This window comes from Netta rufina (assembly GCF_964035555.1).
Source record: "Netta rufina genome assembly, chromosome: 7".
Lineage (NCBI taxonomy): Eukaryota > Metazoa > Chordata > Aves > Anseriformes > Anatidae > Netta > Netta rufina.
In genome coordinates this window covers 5,196,477-5,209,397 of record NC_140130.1, presented here as the reverse complement: position 1 = coordinate 5,209,397, position 12,921 = coordinate 5,196,477, and the positions used below count along the sequence as shown (strand labels likewise).

Below are 12,921 nucleotides of genomic sequence, written 5' to 3'. Positions count from 1 at the left end.
GTGGCTCTTTGCCCTCGGCAGGGCGTGATCACGGTCAAAGGCCAGGTGGACCGGGAGAAGGGGGATTTCTACACCCTGACGGTGGTGGCTGATGACGGGGGGCCGAAGGTTGACTCTACGGTGGTGAGTGGCTTCATCTTCCCCCTCTTGCCCGGGTTTTGGGAATGCCCAAAATCAAGTCGGTGCCCTCTGTTGCCCATTCGTACAAGCTCTACTCCCGTACCCTGCACTTCTCCAACCCGCGCAGGCAAACAGTAGGGTCTGGAAACCCCGATTTGGGGGAAACCCTGCTTTTGCGTGAGCACGGGCCACTGCATTTTATCTTCTGCATATCACAGTGTCATATTTCTCGGAACACACGCGCACGCACACATGAGACAACAGTAGGGTTTGCAGATCTCTTACCAAACTAAACCCTTCGTAGGTAAATCTGGGGGGCCTTGAACTACTTCCCCGCGGTTTGTGCTGATGGGGAGTGTTATATTTGGCAGTTTCGAAGGCAGCCGAGCGGGGGTGATTTGCATCTCCCCGCCGCAGCGGGTGGCACACGGGGCGCAGGCAGGCACCGGCGGCTGGGCTGGCATGGACAGAAACCAGAAATGGGCCAGTTTGGGACACCTGGGCCCCTGGCAGGGGGGTGGTTTCGAAGCCAGCAGCTTGTTCTTGTGTTTTGAGACCTCGTATCGGGGTGATGAAGGTGATGCTGGAGGAAGGAGGTAGCAAGGAGGCCGCGGTTGCCATTCCCAAGCTCATGGGTGCTGGTAGCCTCACTGCCCCCTGCTCCAGCCTCCCACAGATTAGCTAAAGCCCCACGGGGATGTGCCCACCCTGCCTCACGGTGGGCTGGAAGACACGTGCCCGACTCCTCACCACCACTCACTTGGTTTTTTTTTCCTCTTTGTTTTCTCTGCTTCCCCTCCGACAGAAGGTAAGCAGCACGTCCATCACACCAGCATCACCTCAGGGGGGGCAGGACCAGTCCCAGACGTCGAGCCGCAGGGACCCCCTCGCCGTGCTCCCCACGCTCCCCGCTCCCTGGTTTCCATTCATCGCCAACAATAACCGCAGCGGCTCGCCCCGGGCTTCCTCCGGGATGTCGTGGCGTTGAGCCCCGCCGCACCTGGGGGCTGGGGGGCCCCCATAAATAGAGCCCCGGGAACAGAAAGGCTCTTCCTCTCCCGTTTGTGTGCGGCCGTGTGGGTCTGTAATTGCCCGGGCGATGAGAGCATTTCCTGCGGCTAATTGTGGCCGAGGTAGCCCGCTCCTTTGTCACCTCCGGTATGCAAAGCGCAATGCTCGAGTGCTTGCTGTCTTTCTCCTGCCTCTTCCTCCCTCCTCCTCCTCTGCAGCTGCAGCTCCTGGGTTCAAATATCCACGCCATTCCCGGGCGGGACGGCTCCTGCTCGTGCTGCCAGCGATTTGGGGTGGGAGGTTGGGATGGAGACGTGATAGCCCAGGGTTTCCAGGTCCTGCCCTCACCTTGCTGTGCCTGCAGGTGACCATCACGGTCCTGGACGAGAATGACAACAGCCCCCAGTTTGACATCACCTCCGACTCGGCCGTCAGCGTGGCAGAGGACAGCCCAGTCGGCCGGCGGGTGGCCGTGGTCCTGGCCCGCGACTCCGATGCGGGCAGCAACGGGCAGGTGGGGCGGTGGTGCCACCTTCCCCGTGGCACCTTCCTGGTCCTTTCCTCTCCTCTGTGTCCCCTTGGGGAGGACAGGACACAAGCTCAGTGCCATCCTGGTAGTGTGAGACCAGGGCTGGCTGCTGTGGGGTGTCCACGTACCCCTGCATCCACCCACGTTGGACCATCTTAAGATGCTCTGAGGGCATCTCCGGGTTTATTATTGTAGGGTCTCCTTCCTGTCCTCCCAGCCCCACGTTGCTTGCCCTTCTCCTCCCCCACAGGTGATGTTCTCGCTGACAGCAGGGAACGTGGGGCGGGCGTTTGAGATCCGCACCACCAACAACACCTACGGCGAGGTGCTGGTGGCTCGGCCGCTCGACCGGGAGCTGCTGGACCGCTACACCTTGCGGGTGAGCCGAGCCCCCGCCACGCTCCCCCTGCCTCGTTTGGGCTTCACTGTGGCCAAAAATGACGCGTACACACCCCCCGACCACAGATCCAAGCCTCGGATGGCGGCGTGCCCCCGCGGAGGAAGGAGCACACCCTGCGGGTCACCATCCTCGATGTCAACGACAACCCACCCGTCATCGAGAGCCCCTTCGGCTACAACGTGAGCGTGAGCGAGGTGAGCCCCCGGGAGGAGAGACAGCTCCGAGGGAGCTGGATAATTAAGCAATAAAACACGATCAAGCATGAGAAAAGACAACTTATTTCCTGCCGGTTTAATTCCTGGGCCGGGGGTTCTCCATTTGAGGGTGAAAAATGAAATATAAGTAATAGCCGGTGACACTCGGAAGCATGGGAGTGCTGCTCATGATGAATAGCTTGGCATTAAAGTTATTGCCCTGCTAGGATTTCCTTATCTCTTTAATACATGGTTGGAGCTGGTTGAAGAATAGAAATTCTCTCTTGATTTCCCCCATAATGGGATCATCCAAAAATAATTAGCTGTGCTCCGAGTGCATTATACAGCCTTCACCTTTGGGTTCTGCACTCTTTAAGGATGCGCCAGCCCAGATAGTGGCTAATGCACAACCAAACTGCTTCATCGCAGGTCAAGGGGAGCTGCTTTGGTGGGTGTAGGGTTGGGGTTTGGTGCCCAAAGCAGCTTGGAAAAAAACACAGTCTGTATTATGACTATTACAAAGGATGTATTTTATGCGTTATGCCGTGCTGTGATGGGTTACGTGTCCATCCACCCTGCAGAACGTCGGTGGGGGCACGGCGGTGGTCCAGGTGCGTGCCACCGACCGGGACGCCGGCCTCAACAGCGTCCTGTCCTACTACATCACCCGCGGGAACGAGGACCTCACCTTCCGCATGGACCGCGTCACCGGAGAGATCGCCACGCGGCCCTCGCCACCCGACCGCGAGCGGCAGAGCTCCTACTGCCTGCTGGTCACCGTGGAGGATGAGGGCAACCCGTCCCTGTCGGTGAGCCACCGGGACACGCGTTTTGGGGCCGGCGGGTTGAGTTTTGGGGTGCTGAGTGCGGAAGGTACGAGTGGAAGTGCTGGGAAAGTTTGGGGTGGGTGCTGGATGCACAGCGCGTGGCTCTGCGGGGATGCCGTGGTGGTCTGGTGATGCACATGTGAACCCCAAGCGCTTTGATTCAGATTGTGGCTCAGGGTCCAGATCATAGTTGGCATATTTGGCAGCCAGAGCTGTTGCTGTGGGATGTTTTGGGGGCTGCTGCCTGCCCCGTGGAGGAGCCGCCGTGCCTTTGCTTTCAGCCTGCATCCTCGCGTTCCTCCCGCTCGCTCTGGCACGGCTGCGTTTCATCTCCCTGCCTCTGCTCTGAAGTGGTTTGAGCAGAAGTCCTGAGCCGTTTCGCGGCTGTAAGAGCTGAAAACACCAAGAACATCCCCACGTGCGAGCGGGGGCTGTCCTGCCCGCTGTCTTTGTTAGACACAACAAATAGAGTTGGCATGCAGGACGAGGGAGATGCGCAAACCGCCAAGCGAGTGCATGTTGCTCCCCAGCGAGGTGTGACCCTGCTGCCACCCTGCCTCGCCTCCACCTCCCCCCTTATCTCTCCATCTCTCTCACCTCCCGGCAGCGCTCTGGCTGCAGAGCCCTGCTCTACATTTTGAGGAAGCGTGCTGCAAGAAGCAGTGCAGGTCACAGCTTGCAAATCTCCGCTCTGCTCCCTGCCGGGTGGCTCACGCGCCTCTTTGTGTCTTCTGCTTACGCCATGCCGTGGTTGAAATCTCTTTCCTTAGAACGAGAGCAGCAGGTTTGTGCAAACGCAGCAGCTGGTGCTGCCAGCTCCTCCCAAAAGCGTCCCCATCATCCTGGGGAGCATCGCAGGCGCAGTGAGCAATGCTGTGCACGGAGCCCGGTGCCATTCCTTGGGGCTTCACCCAGGCTGGTAGCTGAGGTCTCTGATGCTTCCAGCAGCACCGATCCAAATCCTACAGAACAAAGCTTTGGGAAAGGCCAAAGGAACAGAGCTGGGAGAGGACTTGAAGGACCCGTGGCGATCCAGGACAGGGAGGGGGTGCGAGGTGTCCAGCCAGGAGCACAGCCATGGTGCTGGTGCACCAAGCCCTGTCCTCGCCATCCCGCAGGAGGCCCAAGGGCAGGGTCCATCAGGGGATTTCCTGGGGGGTCAGACCTCGAAATCCCCTTGCGCTGTGCCCGCTGCAGAGGCGATGCTGTTCCCTCCAGCCACAGGTTGTTGATCTTCAGCCCGCTGCCACCGGGGATGCTCTGCAAGGGCACGCTACTTTCACTCAGGTCTGCCAGGATTTTGGTATGACTAATGCTTACGGGTGTTTATTGGCAATTTTTTCCTCATTCTTTACAACAAAAACAGAAGCAAAAGAAAAAAAAAATATCACCCTTTGAGTAACCATTTCTACCACAAAGCCTTATCTCCTCACCCCTTAGGAGGGCAGAGGAGGAGCTCAGCTTATCTGAGGATGCTGCGAGAGCCCAAGCTGAACCGCAGCAGCCACATTCCCAGTGAGGGTGAGCAAGCCCACAGGCTCCAAGGGCCAAAAATACCTCCTGAAATCAGTGCAGCTGGGCAGGAGTGGGATTTGCCAGAGCCGCCTGAGGCAGGCTGGTTTTGGTGCCCTGGGATTGCTCAGGTTTGCAGTGAGGGCGATGCCGGCACGGCCACGTGCATAGCAGGAAAACCCTCCAGCACCATGAAGACGAGCTCTCCAATCTAACAGCATTTAAAAATATTTAAAAAAAAAGAAAAAAACATAAGCATCCTTTTTTTTTTTTTTAATCATCACTGGTAATGAATCACAGGCAGCCGAGGCAGGAGGACTCCCCCAGCAGGAGCAAGCCGTTCCCCTTCCTGTTTGGCAAAGAAACCCTCCATCCAACGCTGGCCGGTGACACTGTTTTGTCTCGCCGCGGCTAAAGTACTTTGCCATACGCTCCTGGAAAGGATGTGCCGCCAAGGAGAGCTGGCCAGGTTAGCACTGCACAGGTTGCAGCCCTGGAAATAAATTAAGAAGGGCTGGGGGAGGCGTGCAGGAGGAGGGCGCCCTCCCGGCATCCCAGCTCCGGTGGGATGCGGCTCCCGGCTGCTCGGGCACCGGGGCCGGGAGCTGCTCTTCCTTCCATCTTTTCTCTTATGCATCCTCCGGGGTTTAGGCAAAAGGTGAGAACCACAATGCTCATTGTCAATAAAAAGTAAATAGCCTCCGTCCGGGCACGGGGCGTGTGCAGAAAGGGGTGTGCGCGGCCGCACGCTCTCCCTGCTCTTCTCCGTGGAAATAGGCAGTAAAAATCAAAACCCAAGCAAGAGAGGTCACGTCCATCTGCAGGGCAGAGCTGGTACGGGAGAAACAGGCAGGGCTCCTGCACCTGGCTTCGTTTATTAAGGCATTTTGCTGTTGTTTGAGTCTTGGCATCCTCCCTGTCCCTGCCATGGGCATCAGTGTTGCCCGGTGCCAGGCAGGGAAACGTTCACTCATAGTCCTCACCGCCTGGTCTTCCTCACAGCACGAAGGGAAACCAGCGGTTGGCGTCCAGGCGGTAGGGAGAGGAAGGTGAGGAGGTCTTTTTTAGTTCGTTAGATAGATATTTTTCTGAATTTTCCTTGATTGGTGGTGGGAGCTGCTGCCCGCCCTGGCCACAGTCCCTCCTGGTGCGACCACAGCGCGCTGGCCTCCTCCGTCGCTTTTGCCACCAGACTCTTTAGGCTTTCAAGGAATTCGGCGAGTCGGGAACAGGGTCTGGAAAAGGATGCAGACAGCGGTGTCAGAGCAGCTTGCAGGATGCCCAGCTGTACCAAATATCGACCGGGGCAGCAATCCATCCCCCTTGACCCCCCGCACTCCCCTCGCTGCCTCCCCGGGGAGGGCTGCTCGGACACTCACCCAGCGTGGGGAAGAAGCAGTCCCCGGGGCCCGGGGGGGACAAGGGGGTGTTGGGCTCGGAGAGCAGGTGCCGGCCGGATTCGGAGGGCTGCCGGCTGGCCAGGTAGGAGAGCTGGGGTCGGGGCCGGGGCTCCACGCTGCCCGCGGGGAGCGCCTCGAAGACGGGGTTCTCGATGCCCTGGGCACTGCTGCTGCGGGAGAGGAGAGGGCATGAGGGATGCTCAGGGTTGGGTTTTTTTTGGGGAGGGTATTGCAAAGCCTCCCCGCATGGTGAGATGCCAGAGGGTGTCTCCTCGGCGGGTTTCTAACTAAGGATGCTCTGTCCGGGCACAGAGGCGCAGCTGTGGGGCTGCTTTGGCTCGCCGCGAGACACAGGCACCCATTTTGTTGCTCTCCTGCGAGGCTTGGCAGGCTGCAGCTGATCTTTCAATGCGCCTGCTTCTCAGTGCTCAAATCCCCCCGAAATCTGCCTCAGGACCAACAGCCAGCTCTGAGGCTCCAGCAAGAGGGGGATGAAGTGCTGTGGTCCCTTGTGTGCGTGCGAACACCTGGCCGCGCGGGACAATGGCCCCATTCAGCGTCTATTTTTGCTGAAACATTTCTTTCTCATCTCTTAAAAGATCCCTTTTTTAGGCTCAGAGAGAGCCGAGGTTACATTGCATCAGCGACATCCCGCCGCGGGTGATTTGCATTTTTATTTCAGGACCCGCTTTTCGCCTGGCACTTTTGGGGCACGGGGAGCGACGGAGCCGCTGTAACCAGCAGCACCTCGGCTGCAACCCAGCAGGGAGCCTGGGGGAGGCTTAGCAGGAGGACAGGGCTGGTTTTTGGGGTGCAGGTGTGGGGACAAGCACGCTCACCTCTCCATTCGGACCAGCTCGTGGGCACCTGCCAGAGACAAAAAGCGTCAGCACTGTGTGCACCCCACGAGACCCATCCTGCCCACCCATGCAGCATCCCCGCACCCAGATCCCAGCATCAAGCCCTTGGGGCTTTGCCTTTCCCCCACCCCCTCGAGGAATTTTGCAATGCAGCAGGGAGCAGCAGTGCCCCAACCATGATGAAACAGGGACGGGTGTCGAAAGCGCGGTTCCTGCTCGCGGCTGGCGTCGTGCCCGCTGCTGCTGCTGCACAACCCACTTCTCCAAAGGGATTCGGCCAGAGCGAGAAGGGCACGGCCCAAATCGGGTCCCTGGGGCTCCGGGACAGGGAGATGGGACGGGGAGCACGCGGCGGAGTACGTACGTCTGCTGCTGACCGCTTGCCTCTGCTTGTAAATCAGGACCAAGATGAGGGGCAGGCAGAGGATGCCCACGATGCAGGCGCCCGTCGCCAGCGCAGCGGCTGTGATATCTGTAAGATATGACCCCCAGGGCTGACTTGCAACCTGATTTTAGCAAAATCTGCCTGCCTAGCAGGCAGCAAGCAGGGCAGGCAGGAAAAAAAAACGCATGCACAGCCACACGTGGGCACAGTCGAGCGTCTAGATACAACACTGGGGGCTGGAGGGTGAGCGGCGCCGTGCGTCGGGGTGCTCAAGCAAGGCCTGGGTTTCCCCTGGCCTTATAAAATGTTGGGGTGGGAGGTGCTGGTGAGAAATCTGGTGGCCAGGAGAGCATCGGCAGAGGCACAAGTCACCCTCCCAGCACCCAGCTGTGAGGTCCAGGAGGATTTGGAGCACCAGGGGGCACACAGGCCTGGGTGGCGAGCAGCGCTCAGGTTTGGGTTTTCCCTTTCTTTACCTTTGCTGTTGGCAGTGTAAAACGTGCAGTTTTGAAGCTCTCCTCTGCCTGTGGAGAAGACAAAAGTATGTGAGGCCTCAGGGTGGTCTCGGGTGGCACCCAGCCCCTTCCCCAAGCCCACCGAGGCTGAGCAAACTGGCCCTGAGCGTCCCAAAAGCAGGAGTTTGGCAACAGGGATCTTCCGCCGACCTCGCCTGCGGCTGGCGTGCAGCACAACGCCCCACTTCCCTTTTATTTATTTTTTTTTGTCAAGAGGCCAGACAAATGTCTTTCCTAACGCTGCAGACTGAGGGATGACCTCCCCTGGCAGGAGCCAGCCCTTCCCGTAAGCCAGACCCTCCCAGGCAGCTCCGAGGCCAGCTGCAGCCTCCGCGCCCCGAGCTACGCCCGCGCTGCCTCTCCGCTCTTTCACGCAGGGTTTGTTTTCCTCTCCTCCGGAAAGAGGTTGAAGAAGATCACTGAAACTATGTAACACGGCTCCTTATTGCCTGCAGAGGCAGCAAAACCTTTTCCACAGCCTTGATTTATTTTGAATTATTTTGTTGGGGATGGGTGGGAGGGTTTGTTCCAGCGCTCTCTGGCCATCGTTCGACCTTTCCACATCTGCTGCTCCCCGTGCTGAGAGCCACCACGTCCCTGAGCCCTGGCAAAGCCACCACCCTGATGCCCATTCCCTGATGCCCCCCGGGACCCCGAGGCCCCTCTGGCACCCTGTTACCCCTCCCTTGTCCCCCCCACTCACCTCTCTGGATCTGCAGCTCCACGAAGCCGTGAGCCACCTGCAGGGTCTGGGGCTTGCCGTGCTCCCGCCGCACCTCCATGGCGTAGCAGCAGTAATTCCCGCTGTCCTGCAGCGTCAGGTTCATCACCACGATGTGGAAAGCCCCGTGGTGGTTGGGGACAAACTCCACGCCGCGGTGGCCGCCCTGCCACCCGTGGGGGGCCCTCCCGGTGCCGTTGGGCGCCGTGCCGTGGTGCCGGCCGGGCTCGTGGTGCAGCTCCCTCTCGGTCAGGTTGCGGATGTGCTGCTTCTCGCTGCAGCTCTGGTCGCCGGCGCTGCTGAAGTACCAGGTTTTGTAGAGCAGGTCGTGGCGGTCGGCCAGGGGCCCGCTCACCCGGCAGCTCAGGGTGACGTTCTGCCCCTCCGGGCAGACGCAGCGCACGTAGGGCGCCGTCACCAGCAGCGCCAGCGTCCCTCCTGCAGGAGAGGATAACGGGGTCAGTACGGGAGCAAAGGGGATCGTGGGGATGGCCAGGGCTTGCAGGGAGCCATCAGCTCCCCTGATGTCACCAACACGGGGACAAACCAGGCTCCCTGAGGTAGGAGATGCCGCTGAGCATCCCGGATCCTAAACCAGAGACGGGAAGCGTGACCCAAACCTTTCATGTCTTGTTGTGGCAGAGGCACCAGCACAAGTGCGCCCTGAAAACGAGCCCTGCAGGAGGCTTCAAAGAGCACCCGAGCAGCGTCTTTCATGTGGCCAGAGGTTTGCACGGCTGGCAGGGGAAGCACCGTGTGGGGCAGGAGGTGTGGGGCTGGGCTGGGGGGCACTTCGGCACTGCAGAGAGAGCGGGAGGAGAAGCAGGGCAGGGGGGTACGGCCCTCAAATGAGGAAATGTGAGCACCTCGGGGCCGGTTGTGAAGGGCTCTCCAGCTCCTGTTTCCCCACAGCGTGTGTCAACAGCTGGTTAAAAAAGAAAAAAAAAAAAAAAAAAAAAAAAAAGAGAGAGAAGAAAACAAAACAAAAAAAAAAAGAGAGAGAGAAAAAGGCATGGGAGGAGGCCGTGCCCCTGAGATCAGGCGGGGAGCAGGTCCCACCCTGCTTGTTTTTAAGCAGAAGGGGGAACTGCTGGCGAGGAGCTGCCTGAAACTGAAAACCGTGCAGGGAGAGAAATCCCTCCCCGAGAAATCCCTCCCCTGCACGAGTGGGGCTTTCCCTGCCCCAGGGGCACAGGGAGGGCTGCAGCGAGGCAGAGGGGGGCACCCCACTGCTACCGCACCCGTCCCGGGGTGCTGGGGGGAGGAAAGGGCAAAGCCTGGCGAGGGTCCTCACACTGGTGCTGTGGCCCTGCTGCTGCTAAGTGCAAGCATCACCTTGGGAAGCTGCCCAAAAGGGCCTTTCTGTTGTCGTGCCTTGCTTTTTCTTACATATGGCACTAAGAAAAGGAGGTTCCCGGGGCTGCTTGTGAGAAAAGGGCATCAGGACGAGATGTTCTAATAAACAGGCAGCATCCTGTTGTTCCACCAGCCCCGCTGCTGCTTCGCCTTGAGGTTTTCTCGCTTGCTATATCGAGCAGCCCCGGGGCGTGCCGAGCCTCCCCGCAGGTCACCCTCCAGCCTGGGACCAGGCTCCCGGTGCCTCCACCCCACCCGAGAGCATCCTCGGCCGTGCAGAGAGAGCGAAAGTGAAAACGCCCCGCGTGCCTTGCACGCCTCGAGCTCGTCCCGTGCCTTGCACAAGGCAGCCAGCACGGGTCCCAGGCACAAAGGGCACCGCCGTGGTGCTGCTACCTGCCGCCACGGGAAGTGCCCCATTCACAGCAGGGCCCCCGGGAGCCCGGGGAAGGGAAGCCGGGGCTCTATAGGAGGAAGTGTCCGCGGCAGCTTTTGTTTTCCCCAAAAGTGGGGCCGTCCTGCTCATCCCCACCAACTCCATCTGGGCAGCCTGCGCTGCTGCCAGCAGCCCCCTGCAGCCCCTGCCCTCACGGATGGGGGAAATCCAGGAGGATTGCTCGTGGATTGCTGTATTATTTTTTTTGCACAGGGAGCATCCACACCTTGGTCCCTTTTACAGATCCGTGCTCAGCACAAGCGGTCCAGGGATGCTGGGAACTACTGGGGTGGAAAATCAGCACGCTGACGGTAACCGAGCCCTGTCCCTGGGACGGGGCAGAGGTTACCACATGCGTGAGGCCTTCGGCATGACGAATTTCCCTTCGTTTTCCCAAGCACGGTGGAAAGCTTCCAGAAGGCGTCAGGAGCCCGAGCGGCTCCTCCCCGCTGGCGTGCGGCGGGATGGGGCGGCTCCGGGGGTGGCACAGCAAAACACAGAGAGGAGAAAAAGTGCTCGTGCCACGGCACGGCTATCTCTTTGCTGATGAACTGCTTAAATAAAGTAGGATTTCGTGCCAAATCCTGAGCTGCTGAGAAAAAAAAAAACTCTCCTGAGTCAATTCCCCTGCGCTTGCGAGCAGGTGTGCTTAGTTTCCAGTGGGATTTCCAGATGTGACTCCCACCCCAGGCCAGGATGCAGCCTCTGCACAGGCACTCCCTGGGCTTGCCAGAGCAGGGAACCTGCCCTTAATTCCTCTTCTGGGAGCTTTTGTACCGAGCAGCCTCACACAGAAATCCTGCGAGACCCCTCGTCACCGTGCCGTCATTACGCTCCAGAGTTATCAGCCAGCTGAGAAGGGCCGTGCACCTCAGTGCAAGTGCTTACGGCAGGGAAGAAAAAGGAGAGAGAAAAAAAAGGAGGTGCAGGCAGAAAAGCTGGTGTCAATTGCCCTTATCTCCCGTGGAGCCAAATGGTTTTGGGTCCCGGGGCAGCGGGGAGCTGCTTTGCTCCTCTCCCGGTGCATTGCCTGCGTGGTTTTGCTCTTTTTATTTTTTTCTTTCCCAGAAAAATTCAAAGTGAAACTCGGTGGCAGCAGCACGTGACAAACCACTGCCTCTCTCGCATGCCACCACCTGTCGCGGGCCACAACACTGCCCCGGCTCGGGGACAGGGTCACAACGCCGGGCTTGGGTTTGGGATGAGATTTTGGAAATCTGGGCAAAGGAAGCTTTGCAAGGGGGTAGGAGGGATGCCTTTGGCGTGGCTTCTGCCGGGTCCCCGAGCCGCGTGCCCTCCAGCCGTGCCTTCTTGGCACTGCCAACAGCTAGCAGCCCTCAGCATCGCCCTGTCACAAACCCCAGCTGGCAGGAAAGCCACGGCGAAAAACAAACGTGCCGTGCCCCTTGTTTCTAAACACACCTGAAGGAAGCAGCCAGCCTTGCACAGCTGGGCATCGTTTCTCTCTGGGGGCATGCCAGCAAAAAATCCTTTGTTGTCCCGGGGCAGATGGAGACGCCAAGTTGGGCACGAAGCCCCCCCGGCACATCCATCTGCGTGCACGCACCCGTGCTGGCTGCGGGGCAGAGCATCCGTGGGGAGGCCAGCGGCTGTGGGAGGCACACATCGCCTCCCCTGCACCCCTGGGGCAGCTTTCCCAGCCCGGGGGGCTCAGAAGGGGGCTCGGAGGGGGGGACACGGGCTGGTTTTTTCCTCCCAATGAACTCTCGACCGAAGCAAAGGAGGAAAAGCAACCGGTGGGCGAGCAGAGTTTGGAGAGCAGCAGCTTGCCCCGATGCAAGCAGCGTGGCCCCACGCACCGCGCGCTGAAGGCGACAGCGGTCCCCCCACCCCAAAAAAAACAGCGGTGGGGACGGGAAAGCGAAGGACCCCCGAGTTCCCCAGCCCAAGGCGCAGCAGCCCCAGGTGGGGGAGAGGAGAAGGAGCCGGGGCTTACCGTGGGAAGCCAGCAGGGCCAGCAGCAGCAGCAGCAGCGGTGGCGGTGTCACCCGCTCCATCTCAGCGCCGCGCAGCACCGCCGCGCCCGCAGGAAATTTCATTGCGCCGGAGAGAGGAGCGGTGCGAGCACCCCCAGGAGGCCGGCTGGGGCAAGGAGCTTCCCCCTGTCCCTTCCCAGCCCCGCGGCCCCCCGGGGGGAGAATTGGAAGAGCAGCTTGCTCGTAATTTGTGTGTTTTTGTTTTTTTTTTTTGTTTTTTTTTTTTTTAATTTATTTTCGATGTGGTTGCAAGGGTTTGGCGGGTCGCTAGTGGCCGGGCCAGGCTGGTGCTGCGGAAAGCCTCCTGGGATGGACGGGAGGTGGGTGAAAAAGGGGAACTCAGAGCGGAGCCAGCCACAGGGCTTGGTGCAGAAAGGGAGAGCCCGGTGGCAGCCGGAGAAATCCCATCCCTGGTGGCATCCGAAGCGTGCACTGTCCCTGCGGTGTGTGCTGAGCGCATCCTCTCCAGCCACGTCCCGTGCACGTGGTGCCCCGCAGCTTCACGCAAGTGCCTGCTGATCTCCCAGGCTCTCACTTCACTCAGAAAGCTCAAAGCTCAGCGGGTGCAGCCAGGGCCACCTTATTTCAAAGAGACGAGCTGCTGGTCCCTTTGTAGTGGAGCCCGAGGTCACTTGGAGGTTTGCAAAGCGCCCGAAAC

The 12,921-nt window shown here is 59.7% G+C and overlaps 2 protein-coding genes across 3 annotated transcripts in view; one reads left to right on the top strand and one right to left on the bottom strand.

The window, feature by feature from the left end:
* Window positions 1–12,921, top strand: part of CDH23 (cadherin related 23) — a gene marked incomplete at its 3' end in the record, with an annotated part of 67,545 nt that overhangs the window by 37,844 nt on the left and 16,780 nt on the right. The window contains exons 25-29 of the mRNA XM_084290519.1: window positions 22–123; window positions 1,496–1,645; window positions 1,911–2,039; window positions 2,126–2,254; window positions 2,836–3,063. Coding sequence (XP_084146645.1) covers window positions 22–123; window positions 1,496–1,645; window positions 1,911–2,039; window positions 2,126–2,254; window positions 2,836–3,063 — 738 coding nt within the window. The remainder of the gene's footprint in view (window positions 1–21; window positions 124–1,495; window positions 1,646–1,910; window positions 2,040–2,125; window positions 2,255–2,835; window positions 3,064–12,921) is intronic.
* VSIR (V-set immunoregulatory receptor) lies at window positions 2,370–12,304 on the bottom strand. Of its 2 annotated transcripts, none has more exons than XM_084290523.1 (7): window positions 12,224–12,304; window positions 8,457–8,912; window positions 7,715–7,762; window positions 7,218–7,325; window positions 6,833–6,860; window positions 5,973–6,163; window positions 2,370–5,828 (listed from the first exon to the last, which is right to left on the bottom strand). In XM_084290523.1, exons 1-7 carry the CDS (start codon window positions 12,282–12,284, stop codon window positions 5,791–5,793), a joined length of 930 nt encoding a protein of 309 aa, XP_084146649.1. In that variant the 5' UTR covers window positions 12,285–12,304; the 3' UTR covers window positions 2,370–5,790. The 2 variants fall into 2 exon arrangements, with proteins under 2 accessions (XP_084146649.1, XP_084146650.1); XM_084290524.1 differs by having other exon boundaries at window positions 5,973–6,160.

Bases quoted from the DNA above. Each gene is read 5' to 3' on its own strand.
- VSIR (XM_084290523.1), bottom strand. From the start codon at position 12,284: ATGGAGCGGGTGACACCGCCACCGCTGCTGCTGCTGCTGCTGGCCCTG. The intron at 7,326-7,714 runs GTAAAGAAAGGG...CATATCTTACAG, and splicing joins TTACACTGCCAACAGCAAAG to ATATCACAGCCGCTGCGCTG. The intron at 6,164-6,832 runs GTGAGCGTGCTT...CCTCTCCCGCAG, and splicing joins GAGCTGGTCCGAATGGAGAG to CAGCAGTGCCCAGGGCATCG.